Source organism: Salmo trutta, chromosome 6, assembly GCF_901001165.1.
Source record: "Salmo trutta chromosome 6, fSalTru1.1, whole genome shotgun sequence".
Taxonomy (NCBI): domain Eukaryota; kingdom Metazoa; phylum Chordata; class Actinopteri; order Salmoniformes; family Salmonidae; genus Salmo; species Salmo trutta.
The window spans coordinates 46,124,593-46,138,665 of NC_042962.1; the positions used below are offsets into that span (position 1 = coordinate 46,124,593).

The following is a 14,073-nucleotide window of genomic DNA, read 5'->3' on the forward strand; positions in this document are numbered from 1 at the left end:
CCCCTCTCCTCCCCATGTCCCCAAACCCCAATATCTGCATCCTTCTTCATATGTCTCCAACATACATATCTCCAACAACACCCGAACACCTGCATTTTCTAGATCCTATAGGTCTCAACTCATCCCAGCACTCAGCGTTTCTGCAACGTTAGAGAACGTTCAGCTCAGTGCTATTCCCACCTTACCACCCCATCAGTTATCTGAACCAGGACACGGTACAGCGCTCACAGCCGACACATTGTCTCCATAAAACTGGCTCCATCAGGTGGAGGAAGGAGGTTAGGAAAGTGGGGCAATGCTCAAACGGTGATAGAATGATACAGTACAGTATATAAACCTCCTGCAGGCTCAACAGCATGTGGCGAGCCAACGCAACAAGATTAAAAGCAAGATATTCAACTGACATCACCTTATGTACACATTCCATAAAGAAAATGCCATTACAGTATATACTTTCAAATATTAAGTCAAGAGTGCCTCTGATTTTATTTTTCTACTGGTAATTTACCTTCAAAGTTGTAGTTTCTAAATTTGCAGCTTAACAAAAACAAACTCTCAATCTTGGTTATCATACAAAACATTGCCTTTAAATCTAATTAAAGAAGCCATACAAAAACTCCTCACTTCATCTGCAAAGAAAACATATGAGCCTCATTTTCATATTTCTGACATCTGACTTTCTCAGTCACTCTCCCTCCTTCCTTCTACCCATCATCTTTCATTTCACATACCTTCTTTTCCCTCCGGTCCTCCATGGGGGTGCTAGGCGAGGCTGGGGTCCCTTCTCCCAGTAAGAAGCCCAGCCTGGTCATCAGTTCCTGGGTTGAGAAGGTGGAGGAGCTGGGCTGGAGCTCCGCGTGCAGCTCTGGAGGACAGATGGAGAGAGATGACAGACGAGCGGATCGCTGCGAGCAGCACGATACGACCACACCAAACACACACACACACACACCGTTCTGTAGCCCAGCCCAGTTCAGCTCAGTCCAGCTCAGTTCCTCCTTCCTGCCTTTTCTCCTACCTGGCTACGTCGATTGGATGGAGGATTATGTATACTATGCCGATGGAGGAGAGGTTAATGTATGCATCCACAGGTCAGCAGCAGCAGCAGCGCCGGTCGGCCTCATTACCAATGAAGAGGCTGTGGCTTTCTCAGTCCCTGGCGGTATGACTGAAGCAGCTCTGTCTGCGTGTGTGTCCATATGTGTATGTGTGTGTGCCTGCTCAGCGCTCCCGGTTGGTTAGGAGACAGGCATAGAATCTCAATGAGCTCAGCTCAGCCCTGGCCTCCAGCAGAGGGTAGGCGCCATTGCACCGCCGTCTTTGGCACTGGCTGCCCTGTCCGGACAGATTGGGCTGAGATGAGCAATATGCTGCGTCGATACATCACTGAGAAGGGCCTGATGCCATGACCTTTCACCTCCAGGTCGCCACTGTCACGTCCTGACCCTAGTAAGATGTCATTTTCTATAGTAGAGTAGGGCAGGGCGTGACAGGGGGTGTTTTGGGTTGTTCTATGTTTTCTATTTCTATGTTTAAGTTGTAGTTTGTCTATTTCTATTTTGGGATTGTTTGGGGTTGATCTCTAATTGGAGGCAGCTGATCCTCATTGCCTCTGATTAGAGATCATATTTAAGTAGGGGTTTTTCTCTTCCTGTTTGAGGGTTATTATCTTTTGAGTTGTGTGGTTTCCTCTCTGCGTCATGGTTTGTTGTTTTTGTATATTGAAGTATTTAAGTGTATTGCATTCAGTTTCACGTTTAATAAATATGTGGAACTACGAACACGCTGCATTTTGGTCCGCTCCTTCGAACAGCCGTAAAAGAATAACCCACCACCAAAGGACCAAGCAGCGTGGAAAGGAGCAGCAGGAGAAGGACCCTGGAGTCAGGCTGGGGAGTATCGCCGACCGAAGGAGGAACTTGAGGCAGCGAAGGCAGAGCGACAATACTACAAGGCTCGATATGCACTGAGAGACAAGGCTGAGAGGCAGCCCCAAAATAATTTTGTTGGGGGGCACACGGGAAGTTTGGCAGAGTCAGGGTGGAGACCTGAGCCAACTCCCCGTGCTTATCGTGGGGAGCGAGTGACAGGGCAAGGACCGTATTATGCGGTGATGCGCACTGTGTCATCAGGGCGCATTCACAGGCCGGTGCGATCTGTGCCCGCGCCCTGCATTAGTCGAGCTAGGTTGAGCATCCAGCCAGAACGGGTTGTGCCAGCTCTACGCTCGAGATCTCCAGTGCGCCTCCACAGCCCAGTATATCCTGTTCCTGCTTCCCGCACTCGCCCTGAGGTGCGTGTTACCAGTCTGGCGCCACCCATGCCAAGTACCACGCATCAGGATTCCGGCGACAGTTCCCCGTCCAGAACTTCCGGCGACAGTTCCCCGTCCAGAGCTTCCGGCGACAGTTTTACAGTCCGGAACCTACTGAGACGGCCTACAGTCCGGAACCTACTGAGACGGCCTACAGTCCGGAACCTACTGAGACGGCCTACAGTCCGGAACCTACTGAGACGGCCTACAGTCCGGAACCTACTGAGACGGCCTATAGTCCGGAACCTACTGAGACGGCCTACAGTCCGGAACCTACTGAGACGGACTACAGTCCGGAACCTACTGAGACGGCCTATAGTCCGGAACCTACTGAGACGGCCTACAGTCCGGAACCTACTAAGACGGTCTACAGTCCGGAACCTACTGAGACGGCCTACAGTCCGGAACCTACTAAGACGGTCTACAGTCCGGAACCTACTGAGACGGCCTACAGTCCATAACCTACTGAGACGGCCTACAGTCCGGAACCTACTGAGACGGCCTATAGTCCGGAACCTACTGAGACGGTCTACAGTCCGGAACCTACTAAGACGGCCTACAGTCCGGAACCTACTGAGACGGCCTACAGTCCATAACCTACTGAGACGGCCTACAGTCCGGAACCTACTTAGACGGCCAACAGTCCGGAACCTACTGAGACGGCCTACAGTCCGGAACCTACTTAGACGGCCAACAGTCCGGAACCTACTGAGACGGCCTACAGTCCGGAACCTACTGAGACGGCCTACAGTCCGGAACCTACTGAGACGGCCTACAGTCCGGAACCTACTGAGACGGCCTACAGTCCGAAACCTACTGAGACGGCCTACAGTCCGGAACCTACTGAGACGGTCCTACAGTCCGGAACCTACTGAGAAGTGTCCTACAGTCCGGAACCTACTGAGACGGTCCTACAGTCCGGAACCTACTGAGAAGTGTCCTACAGTCCGAAACCTACTGAGACGGCCTACAGTCCGGAACCTACTGAGAAGGATCTCAGCCCGGAACCTCCAGCGACGCTCCCCAGTCTAGAACCTTCAGCGGCGGTCTGCAGCCCAGAGCCTTCAGCGGCGGTCTGCAGCCCAAAGCCTTCAGCGGCGGTCTGCAGCCCAGTGTCTTCAGTGGCAGCCTTTAGCCCAGAGTCTTCAGCGGCGGTTGGCGGTCTGAAGCCTCCAGCGATGATCCATGGTCTGGTTGCTCCGGACATACAGAAGTGGGGGGATCAGCGGGCGGTGGGGGTACTACGCCCAGAACCAGAGCCGCCGCCATAGACATTAGTCACCCACCCTACCCTCCCTTTGTGTTTTTATTTTTTTTATTTTTGCATTCGGAGTCTGCACCTTTGGGGGGGGGGGGGGGGGGGGGGGTACTGTCATGTCCTGACCCTAGCAAGATGTCCTTTTCTATTGTAGGGCAGAGCGTGACAGGGGGTGTTTTGGGTTGTTCTATGTTTTCTATTTCTATGTTTAAGTTCTAGTTTGTCTATTTCTATGTTGGGATTGTTTGGGGTTGATCTCTAATTGGAGGCAGCTGATCCTCATTGCCTCTGATTAGAGATCATATTTAAGTAGGGGTTTTTCTCTTCCTGTTTGTGGGTTATTATCTTTTGAGTAGTGTGTTTTCCTCTCTGCGTCACGGTTTGTTGTTTTTGTATATTGAAGTATTTAAGTGTATTGCATTCAGTTTCACGTTTAATAAATATGTGGAACTACGAACACGCTGCATTTTGGTCCGCACCTTCGAACAGCCGTGACAGCCACTGTACAGATGCAGAGGTGGATGAGGAGAGGGTGTTCAATACTCTATATCCTGTTTACATACAACAGTGAGTTGGAAAATATGATGATGTCTTGGAAACAGAGCTACTATTGAGAGAGATGAGGAAGAAGGGAAGGAATGTGGGCGGGCCAAGACGCAGCTTGTTGGACGTTAGTTACTCTCAACCCTTCTTGGGTTAGACACCTTCTCACCCATCTCTCCCCTCAATCCCTCTTGGGAAAAAGAGTTCCAAAAGGTGAACCCTTTTTGGTTCCAGGTAGAACCCTTTTTGGATTCAGCTAGAACTCGTTTGGGTTCCATGCAGAACCCTCTGTGGGAAAGGGTTTTGACATAGAACCCAAAAGGGTTCTACCTGGAACCAAAAAGGGTTCTTCAAAGGGTTCCCCTGTGGGGACAGCCGGAGAACCGTTTTAGGTTCTAGAATGCACCTTTTTTTTCTAAGAGTGTATTCCTCCATCAATTCCCCCTCTCCATCCTGCTCCCCCCCACCGCTCAAGCCCTCAGGATCGCCCCATTTTTTCAATCTCACTGTCGATATCCTCTCCCCGCCTCCACATAATCCATTGCTCTCTCTAATGAACTGTAAAGATGATGCAATACACAGTAAGCAAATAGGAGGAAACAGCCACCACCACCTCACTATTGCATATCCCTCCTCTCTTCTCCGCCTAAAGTCACAACTTCCTCCATCTCTCAGACAAGGGGTGGTGATGAAACGAGCTGACTGGTTAGCCGAAAGGCAGGCACCAGCACCTTTCCTACACAGCAGAGATCACACGCAGAGCTGTTAATCACAGACAGTGAGAGAGACGGGAGGACAAACAGACGCTTGGTGGCACACGGGGCTGGACTGTCTGCAAGAGATCTGACTGTCTGGCTGGAGCTCCTGATTCAACAGTGTACATTACAAATTGGAAAGAAAAAGAGACCGTCAATGCCAGGGTAGTTGGGTGCCATCTCGGATAGAAATCAAAACAGGGTATCACCTGAACTAAATGAATCCTGTTATGTCACCCTCCATTATCCAGCGTAATGGAAGTAACGTAGTAAACCAACCGTAGTCACAGCAACTGTCACATTAGCAGCTCCCATCCACATTATCACTCTGATACACGTTCTCTTTCTGCGAAAAACATCCATCTGAAGTCTTTTGGTCCACACTGGGTCGTGTAATAGACCGGGTGCTGGAGCACGCTTGGTTCTTTCTGGCAGAAGGTTGTTCAATCAAATCTTAGCACACTTCTACCCACTGGGCACAGACGTCAGTTCAACGTCTATATTTGAATTACATTTGCTTGAGTTGTCAACTAACGTTAAATCAACAACAGGAAAAGTCATTAGATTAAGGTTCAAAGTTGGGTGAAAAAAAGATGAAATTCCCTTACGTTGCTGACGTTTTGGAAATCCCACGTTGATTCAATGTCATCACATGACATTTTTGGGGGGATAAAATGACGTGGAAACCAGTGGAGGCTGCTGAGGGGAGGACGGCTCCTAGTAATGGCTGAAATGGATTGAATGGAATGGTATCAAACGTGGTTTGCATGTGATAGCATTCCATTGACTCCATTCCAGCTATTACTATGAGCCGTCCTCCCCTCAGCAGCCTCCACTGGTGGAAACAACGTTGATTCAAGCAGTTTCTGCCCAGTGGGAAGGCACTCTGGTCAAAGCAGAGATCCACAAACACTGAGAACAAGATCTGACTCTGCACCCTCCGTCTCAAGGAAACAACACCTTCAAATTCGGGGAGAAATTCATTCCTCATCACTCTTATCCGACAGGAGTATTCTTGTTTTTTGTGCAAAAGAGAATAATGATCTGACCTGTCAAAGTCTTAACCAAAGTCAAAGTCATTACCGAACCCTACGCTGAATACACTCAAATGTATTCAGCTATTCATTTCTAATCATTCATTTGTTTGAGTCTGCTGAGGTGGTTTTGAAAGGCAAACCTAATCATCTGATATGATGTCAAAATTTGACCTCTGCGCCATTCAGGGTTCATTCAAATTCATAACGAGCTAAGCACATGGAAAAGCAAATATGGAAAACGCCACATTGAAAAGTATTGCAAATTAACACAAGATTTTGAAGGAAATGGTAAGTAAATGTATATTATAATTATCTATGTTTACTGTACATTCATAATGGTTACAAATCACACAACTGTGGCTAAAACTAAACAAGACAAACCGAGAGAGAGAAAGTGAGAGGGAGGGTGTGAGAGTGAGACACAGAGAAAGAGAGAGAGAAAGAGAGAGAGAGAGAGAAAGGGAGAGAACGAGATAGACTGAGGATGCAGTCTATCAGTCTATGTCTCCATCCATTGCCTAAGTGCCCAACTGATTCCCCACCTGAGGTCAGGAAGCTATAATCAGTGAATCTATGCTTTCAGCTCTCCATGGTACTATTAGGACCAACACCTCGTAACTAAAACAACCGGACAATGTTGAAAGCTTCATCAATCTAACTCTCAACTGACCTCGGCGTGACAAATTCCAGGAAGGGGGTTCGGAATGATTGGAACACACAGTAAACACACCAGCACGCTGTCGCCGTTGGTTATGAGAAGCAGAGGGAGAAGAGCAGTGCTTGGCAACAAAGAGGGCAGGAGGATGCTGGAGACAGGCTGCTCCGCCTCAGGACTAGCCCCCAGCCTCTCCACATAGACAGCTGTGCAGGGGATGGCTGGCATTTACACTGTTACCCTCAGCACAACTTAGGTTTGACAGGTCAATTAAACACATGCGCATGGACACATGCATCCACGTGCACAAATACAATTGCACATACTGTACATATGAAAAAATAACAGCAGGCGCTAAATCAACTAACATTTAAACCAAACTATGGAAGATTTGTTCTCTTCTCTCTTTATCCTCTGTACCTCTCTTCCTCCTTTTCCAAATGTACCGTACCGTATATCATTCTCTCTCCCCTCCCGTTGTCTCGTCTCTCATCCACAACTCTCTGTGCAGACACGCTCACACTCACCTCTTTGGGAAGTCTTGCTGTTGTTCAGAGCGAAGACGAACGCGTCTCCAGGAAAAGACGGACTCTCCACATACTCCAGCTTCCTGTACGGACCTTCAGTCAGAGCAACAGAGAGAGAGAGAGAGAGAGAGAGAGAGTGAGATGGGGGTAACGAGAAAGGGAGGACAAAGTGAGAGAGAACGAGAGAGAGAGAACGAGAGAGAGAGAGAGAGAGAGAGAGAGAGAGAGAGAGAGAGAGAGAGAGAGAGAGAGAGAGAGAGAGAGAAATTCAACTCTTCCAGATGGGATTTGCAGTGGGGAATTTGAATTTCTCCTACCAGTTGGGAGAAGCCAGCATGAGCTTGGATACATGTAGTACAGTATAAACTAATCCCTGTGATGATAACAGTTCAAATCGCCAACATGAGTGTGTGTGTGTGTCTGTGTGTGTGTGTCTGTGTGTGTGTGTCTGTGTGTGTTGAGGTAAAGGTCCACAATACTACAGTAAACTCGGAGCTTCAGCTTGACGCACACCGCACTGCCACCTAGTGTTACTCAGCTAGAATGCCGAAGACACAAACGTTGAAGACGTCTAAGCATAATCTTCCAAAAAAAGGCATACAGTTCCTTTCCAAAGCGGCGCAGCGGGGGCTGGGCACTGGGTCAGTGAGTAAGAGGTTGAACTGTAGAGAGTAGAAACCCAGTTACTACATAACCCTGGCCTGCCACTGACAAATCAAGGCATAGTAGAAATAATCAAAAAGCTAATGACATACTATATGCTTTCTAAACTTCCCCAGCATTCAGTCCTTGGAGATACAGTGAGTTGTTGTTATTGATGTATTGCTTCCTGGACAGCATGTACATTTGACAATGAGATTTGAGCATAATCTACTATATTTCCCAGGGGAAATAAAGTGCTAGCTGTGTGAATAGCCTTTTAATCAATCATTAGGCATGTACTGGCTGTGCTATAAACCCACTGGGCTTAAAAACCAGGCAGAGCCATCATAACCTAATCTCCACAAAGAGCACACAAGAGCCTGTCAGAACCGTGGGACCTACAGAACAGCACATGTGATCAATATGCTACGAGCGGGACTCGTCGCTAGGCTAGCAACGAACATAGCAACGAGAACAAGATGACCTTCCCTCTGTGTGTGTGTGTGTGTGTGTGTGTGTGTGTGTGTGTGTGTGTGTGTGTGTGTGTGTGTGTGTGTGTGTGTACAGTTGAAGTCGGAAGTTTACATACACTTCATACACTCATACACATACAATGTACATACACTCGTTTTTCAACCCCTCCACAAATTTCTTGCTAACAAACTATAGTTTTGGCAAGTCGGTTAGGACATCTGCTTTGTGCGTGACACAAATAATTTTTCCAACAATTGTTTACAGACAGATTATTTCACTTATAATTCACTGTATCACAATTCCAGTGGGTCAGAAGTTTACATACACTAAGTTGACTGTGCCTTTAAACAGCTTGGAAAATTCCAGAAAATTATGTCATGGCTTTAGGAGCTTCTGATAGGCTAATTGACATTGACAGGCAGGAGACGCGTTCTGTCTCCTAGAGATGAACGAATGTACTTTGGTGCGAAAAGTGCAAATCAATCCCAGAACAACAGCAAAGGACCTTGTGAAGATGCTGGAGGAAACAGGTACAAAAGTATCTATATCCACAATAAAACGAGTCCTATATCGACATAATCTGAAAGGTCGCTCAGCAAGGAAGAAGCCACTGCTCCAAAACCCCCATAAAAAATAAAGACTATGGTTTGCAACTGCACATGGGGACAAAGATCGTACTTTTTGGAGAAATGTCCTCTGGTCTGATGAAACAAAAATAGAACTGTTTGGTCATAATGACCATCGTTATGTTTGGACACCATCCCAAGAAACCCATCCCAACCGTGAAGCATGGGGGTGGCAGCATCATATTGTGGGGGTGCTTTGCTGCAGGAGGGACTGGTGCACTTCACAAAATAGATGGCATCATGAGACAGAAAAATGTGTTGGATATATTGAAGCAACATCTCAAGACATCTGTCAGGAAGTTAAAGCTTGGTCGCAAATGGGTCTTCCAAATGGACAATGACACCAAGCATACTTCCAAAGTTGTGGCAAAACGGCTTAAGGACAACAAAGTCAAGGTATTGGAGGAGTGGCCATCTTAAAGCCCTGATCTGAAACCCATAGAAAATGTGTGGGCAGAACTGAAAAAGCGTGTGCGAGCAAGGAGGCCTACAAATATGACTCAGTTACAACTGGCTCTATCAGGAGGAATGGGCCAAAATTCACCCAACTTATTGTGGGAAGCTTGTGGAAGGCTACCCGAAACGTTTGACCCAAGTTAAACAATTTAAAGGCAAAGCTACCAAATACTAATTGAGTGTATGTAAACTTCTGACCCACTGGGAATGTGATGAAATAAATAAAAGCTGAAAGAAATCATTCTCTCTACTATTATTCTGACATTTCACATTCTTAAAATAAAGTGGTGATCCTAACTGACCCAAGGCAGGGAATTCTTACTAGGATTAAATGTCAGGAATTGTGAAAAACTGAGTTTAAATGTATTTGGCCAAGGTGTATGTAAACTTCCCACTTCAACTGTATATGTGTGTTCATTAGAAGAACAAAAGCCTGGTGGATGGCTGTTACAGTACCTGGGGACTTGATGCCCATATGTGAGGGCATTATGTAGGACTGGCGATGGACCAGGGGCGAGGAAGGCAGGGAGATGGACTCCCCCTTAGTCAGCTTCCCCCTCGGCCTGCCCCTTGAGGGGTGGGGGTGGTGGGCACGGCTAGGCTCCTGGTAGTGGGTCACCCAAGCACCAGCACCCCTTCGTTGGATACTGTGGCTGTGGTAATCAGTGACTACCGCTAGCGAGAGGAGAGGGAGATATAGTGGGAAAGGTGAGAGAGATTAAAAGGGGTCGGAAAAGAAAAGAGAGAGAGAGAGAGAACAAATTCAACTGTAATCAATAACAGGGCCTATCAAAAGGTGTATCTGGAAACGTAAAAGGATAATCCACCCCAAACCACTAATTCCTATGATTAACACTGTTAAATAACACTAATTTGTGAAAAAATATTTTTTTGTGAACAAATGTTTCATTTTGTCGTTAGAACAAGGTTGGTAGCAACATGTGAAAATCGTACTGGAAATCTGTTGCACCTCAAGTCGACTACAAAACCCACAATGCAATGCTATCTGGGCTGGCTGGCTATTTAGCTAGCTAAGTAGCAAACGTATCTACACACAATGATACCAAAGTCAATATCAGCATGTGAAGTAGCTAGCTATCTGTAAAATGTGGCTAAACCAACTGCACTAACAATTTAGGAGTCTATCTCACCGAGTTCAACCTGCAGTTCATCTCTGACTAGAGTGAGTGCAGAGGATGTTGCTATGGCAACACTGGCCCTTTCCCACCTTTCCCAGAGACAGGGCGCATTGTGGGATGGTACTTGAAAGAGAAACTGAGTTGAATCATTTGGTACACTGTTTAGATTGAGCACAAAAAAAGTGTTATTAAATGTGATAGTGTGTTATCCTCTATCTCCAATGAGGAGAACCATATAGCTCTGACTCGTTCCGACACCATTTCCTGATTTCACAGATGGACCACTTAGAAGTTAAATCATGGAGAGAAAAAAGTAGTTTTACTTACAGATAGAACATAGGCTTTCACCAAATTGACAGGAGTTTTATGATTTTTATTTCTAGGGGGTAGGTTATCCCTTTAAACAGGACCGTCAAATACATGTTTTGGAGCAATAATAACTGGACCACATCCCCTTGTATTAAGAGACTGGATCTATTGTTGAAGTCTAGTAGTGGCCCTTTGAAGAGCGGACTGCCTACTGGCAGCTCAGGTCTTTGAGGAAAGTGTGTTCTGCTTTTGTCTCCTCTCTATGCTAAATGTAATCACTGCACAGTTGCAATGATGCTAATGACGTGTGTGTGCATTGCAGTTACTGGCTACATCTGATGCATAGAGTGCAATAATAACGCAGTACTAACGGGGGCTGGAGTAGTATGTAACGCTACAACAAAATGGCATTAAAGCAGTCCATTGCAATTTAGCATGGTTTATACAGTAACCTCATTCCTGTGGAAGACAAGAGAGACAGATGGTCATCTACATTATATAATGCATTTGAACAGACAATCTGCAAGGATACACAGCCTTAAAAAGCAGAACTTACAGGTTATGGACAAAACCAACATTACTAGGTAGGGAGTTGCTATAACTTGATTATAATTAGTTATAAATTCAGGGCCCCTAATCGTGCTGCAAAGTTTCCATTCTCCTTCTCTGACGCCTCTGAGCGAGGCTCCAGGCCACAGCCTTATGGGAAACATATGCTGCTCATCATGTAGTCAGGGAACAACTTTCTCTCTCAAGGCTTTTAATCCAATCTCCAGTCAGCTTCACACGACGTATACCCATAGGCTTGCTTAGACCAGGGGTCGCCAATTACATTCAGCCGCGGGCCAATTTTTCCTTGAGCGGATGGTTGGGCCGGCCGGAACATAGTTATGAATAATTTGTACACTACAAATTGACCGCAATAATCCCAAACAGATATACTGTAGTATTAGACACAAAAAAGAATCATTTCAAACCTTGATTATATTGGGATACGATCACACGTGTCTCTATTTATGCGTGGGAATACTAGGGAACAGGTTTCCTACGTTAAAATCACTTTGAGATGATTTCCTGGTGATTTTACAGCCTTATATGTCCAACAACGAAAATGATTGAAAATGTACATGCCATTACTAGCATGGCAGTCCACCTTTTGGACTAAATCTATGGACCTAGAGGCATTAATGGTAGATTTCATGGTAGATGAGACTGACACAGTTCTCTGAGTTCTGTAGCTCGTCGACATTAGATGCATTCAATATTTCATGTGCAATATGCTGACTTTGTACCCATATATCTAGAGTGCCTTCTGATTTCCCCCAGACTTCTCTAGGGGTGAACACTCACGTTACGAGAAACTGACAACGCCCTTGTTGTTACCTCACAGAATGGAACTAACTAGTAGCTACATAACTACTGGAAAGAAGCACGACCCCACAGCGGAAGCACACGAGGCCCAGCATCAATCTGAATAATAGATTATAGCCTACCAAAATAAAGAGGGTTGACTAAAATGATTTAGAACTAGTAAGAAAAAGCTATATACTGTAGTTATAAACCCCCCCCCTCAGAACAGCCTCAATTCATCAGGGCATGGACTCTGCAAGGTGTTGAAAGCCCTGGCCCATTTTGACTCCTATGCTTCCCACAGTTGTGTCAAGTCGGCTCGATGTCCTTTGGGTGGTGGACCATTCTTGATACACACGGGAAACCGTTGAGCGTGAAAAACCCAGCTGCGTTGCAGTTCTTGACACAAACAGTTGCGCCTGGCATCTACTAGCATACCCTGTTCAAAGGCATTTAAATATTTTGTTTGCCCCTTTGAATGGCACACATAGATAATCCATGCCTCAATTGGCTCAAGGCTTAAAAACACTTCTTTGACCTGTCTCCTCCCTTTCATCTACACTGATTTGAAGTGGATTTAACAAGTGACACCAATAAGGGTACATAGATTCCACCTGGATGCACCTGGTCAGTCTGTGACATGGAAAGAGCAGGTGTTCTTACTAATTCTGTATAGTCAGTGTACATCCCTCATGACCCCAAAAAACTTATTGATCATTTCAGTATCTTCTTTTTGTGGGTCAGGGCTGTTTGTTTAACCCACTCCAACTTGTCGTGACACACTTTAGGTCTGAGAGGAACTTACAGCAGTGGGACGTAGCATTCGCTGCTTAATTAGGCTAATTGAAATGGCTCTATACTCAAACACCCGGGGACAGAAAATTCGGAGCAGCCCGGTAGCTACCGTCTTCAATTAGGGCGAGTGCTACTAATGTCAAGGATTGGTTTCACTTCGCCAGAAACGATTTCTGCTCCGAGACTGATACAACAGAGGCTCCAGAAATCCATCAGTTCCCGATCGGCAAAAAGGTCAACCCACCCTTTTATCAACAAAATCACGTGACACTATTATAGTGAGTGAAAAGGTGTCTAGTAACCTGTCCCGAACTGTAATGGGCGCAGTGTTGTTCATGGTGTTGTTCTCTTTCCTACCTGGATCCCTCCTGCTCCTCTTCTCTTCTTTCCTATTCCTCCCAAATACTGCTTTGAACATGTTCAACTGATTACAGGGAGTTCTGTGAAAGATAGTCAATACAAATATATTATTCCCTCTGCAAAAAAAAGTGCTATTGTAGTAGCATGACCATATACTCCTAAATGAGGCAACGCTAGTCATGGGAAGATATGGGTTATGATGAGCCCTAACGTATCCTCATCAGGCACAGTGGTCTGGAATGAAACCTGGCAAAGGGAAATGTGGAGAATGGTCAAAATGAATGGATGCAGCTCAATGTGAAATGGATTCCAGATTAGCAAAGGTGAATAGCAGAACATTTGACTTGAAAACAACTGCGAGGCACATGCTGAAATCCGTTTATTTCAAATAACGTTATTTACTTACGAATTAATTTACACACGACACAGTAAAAAAACATTTTGTTGCAACAACTTTGACGCGGCACATTAACGATTATGTAAACTGTAACGTTAAACAATGTAACGGTTTGTCATACCCCTGATACTTCACGCATCTAGAAGTTGGCTCACAAAACAGCCGACAACCACACATTTAACAGTACAAGCAAAATATACCTGTTAAAAAAAAGAAGAGTCAAGTTAAGTTCGTCGACGTTTCTTCAAAACAACGCATTTCCCTCCATAGCTATAGGAATGTTCATTGCATGAGCGGAGATGTGATCCATCCTCGAAGTTGGGAGTTGCTGATGAAAGGCTCTCCGTCGTGCGCTTTCTGGGAGCCGGGTGCGCGCGCCCTCGAAGTGAACAACGCTTGGATGACAAAATAAAATAAATAAATTAAACCTCCAACA

At 45.9% G+C, this 14,073-nt stretch overlaps 1 protein-coding gene across 2 annotated transcripts in view; it reads right to left on the minus strand.

Annotated features, from left to right (window-relative positions):
• The window catches only part of LOC115196049 (protein TANC1-like), a 32,042-nt gene extending 18,051 nt beyond the window's left edge, over positions 1-13,991 (minus strand). The window contains exons 1-6 of one of the 2 annotated variants that reach the window (XM_029756544.1): positions 13,838-13,991; positions 13,238-13,320; positions 10,439-10,549; positions 9,744-9,962; positions 7,090-7,182; positions 732-865 (exon numbers count right to left, since the gene is read on the minus strand). In XM_029756544.1, coding sequence (XP_029612404.1) covers positions 732-865; positions 7,090-7,182; positions 9,744-9,962; positions 10,439-10,549; positions 13,238-13,298 — 618 coding nt within the window. In that variant the 5' untranslated portion in view covers positions 13,299-13,320; positions 13,838-13,991. The remainder of the gene's footprint in view (positions 1-731; positions 866-7,089; positions 7,183-9,743; positions 9,963-10,438; positions 10,550-13,237; positions 13,321-13,837) is intronic. The other variant, XM_029756545.1, reaches the window with a different exon arrangement.
• Positions 13,992-14,073: the final 82 nt, after the last annotated feature.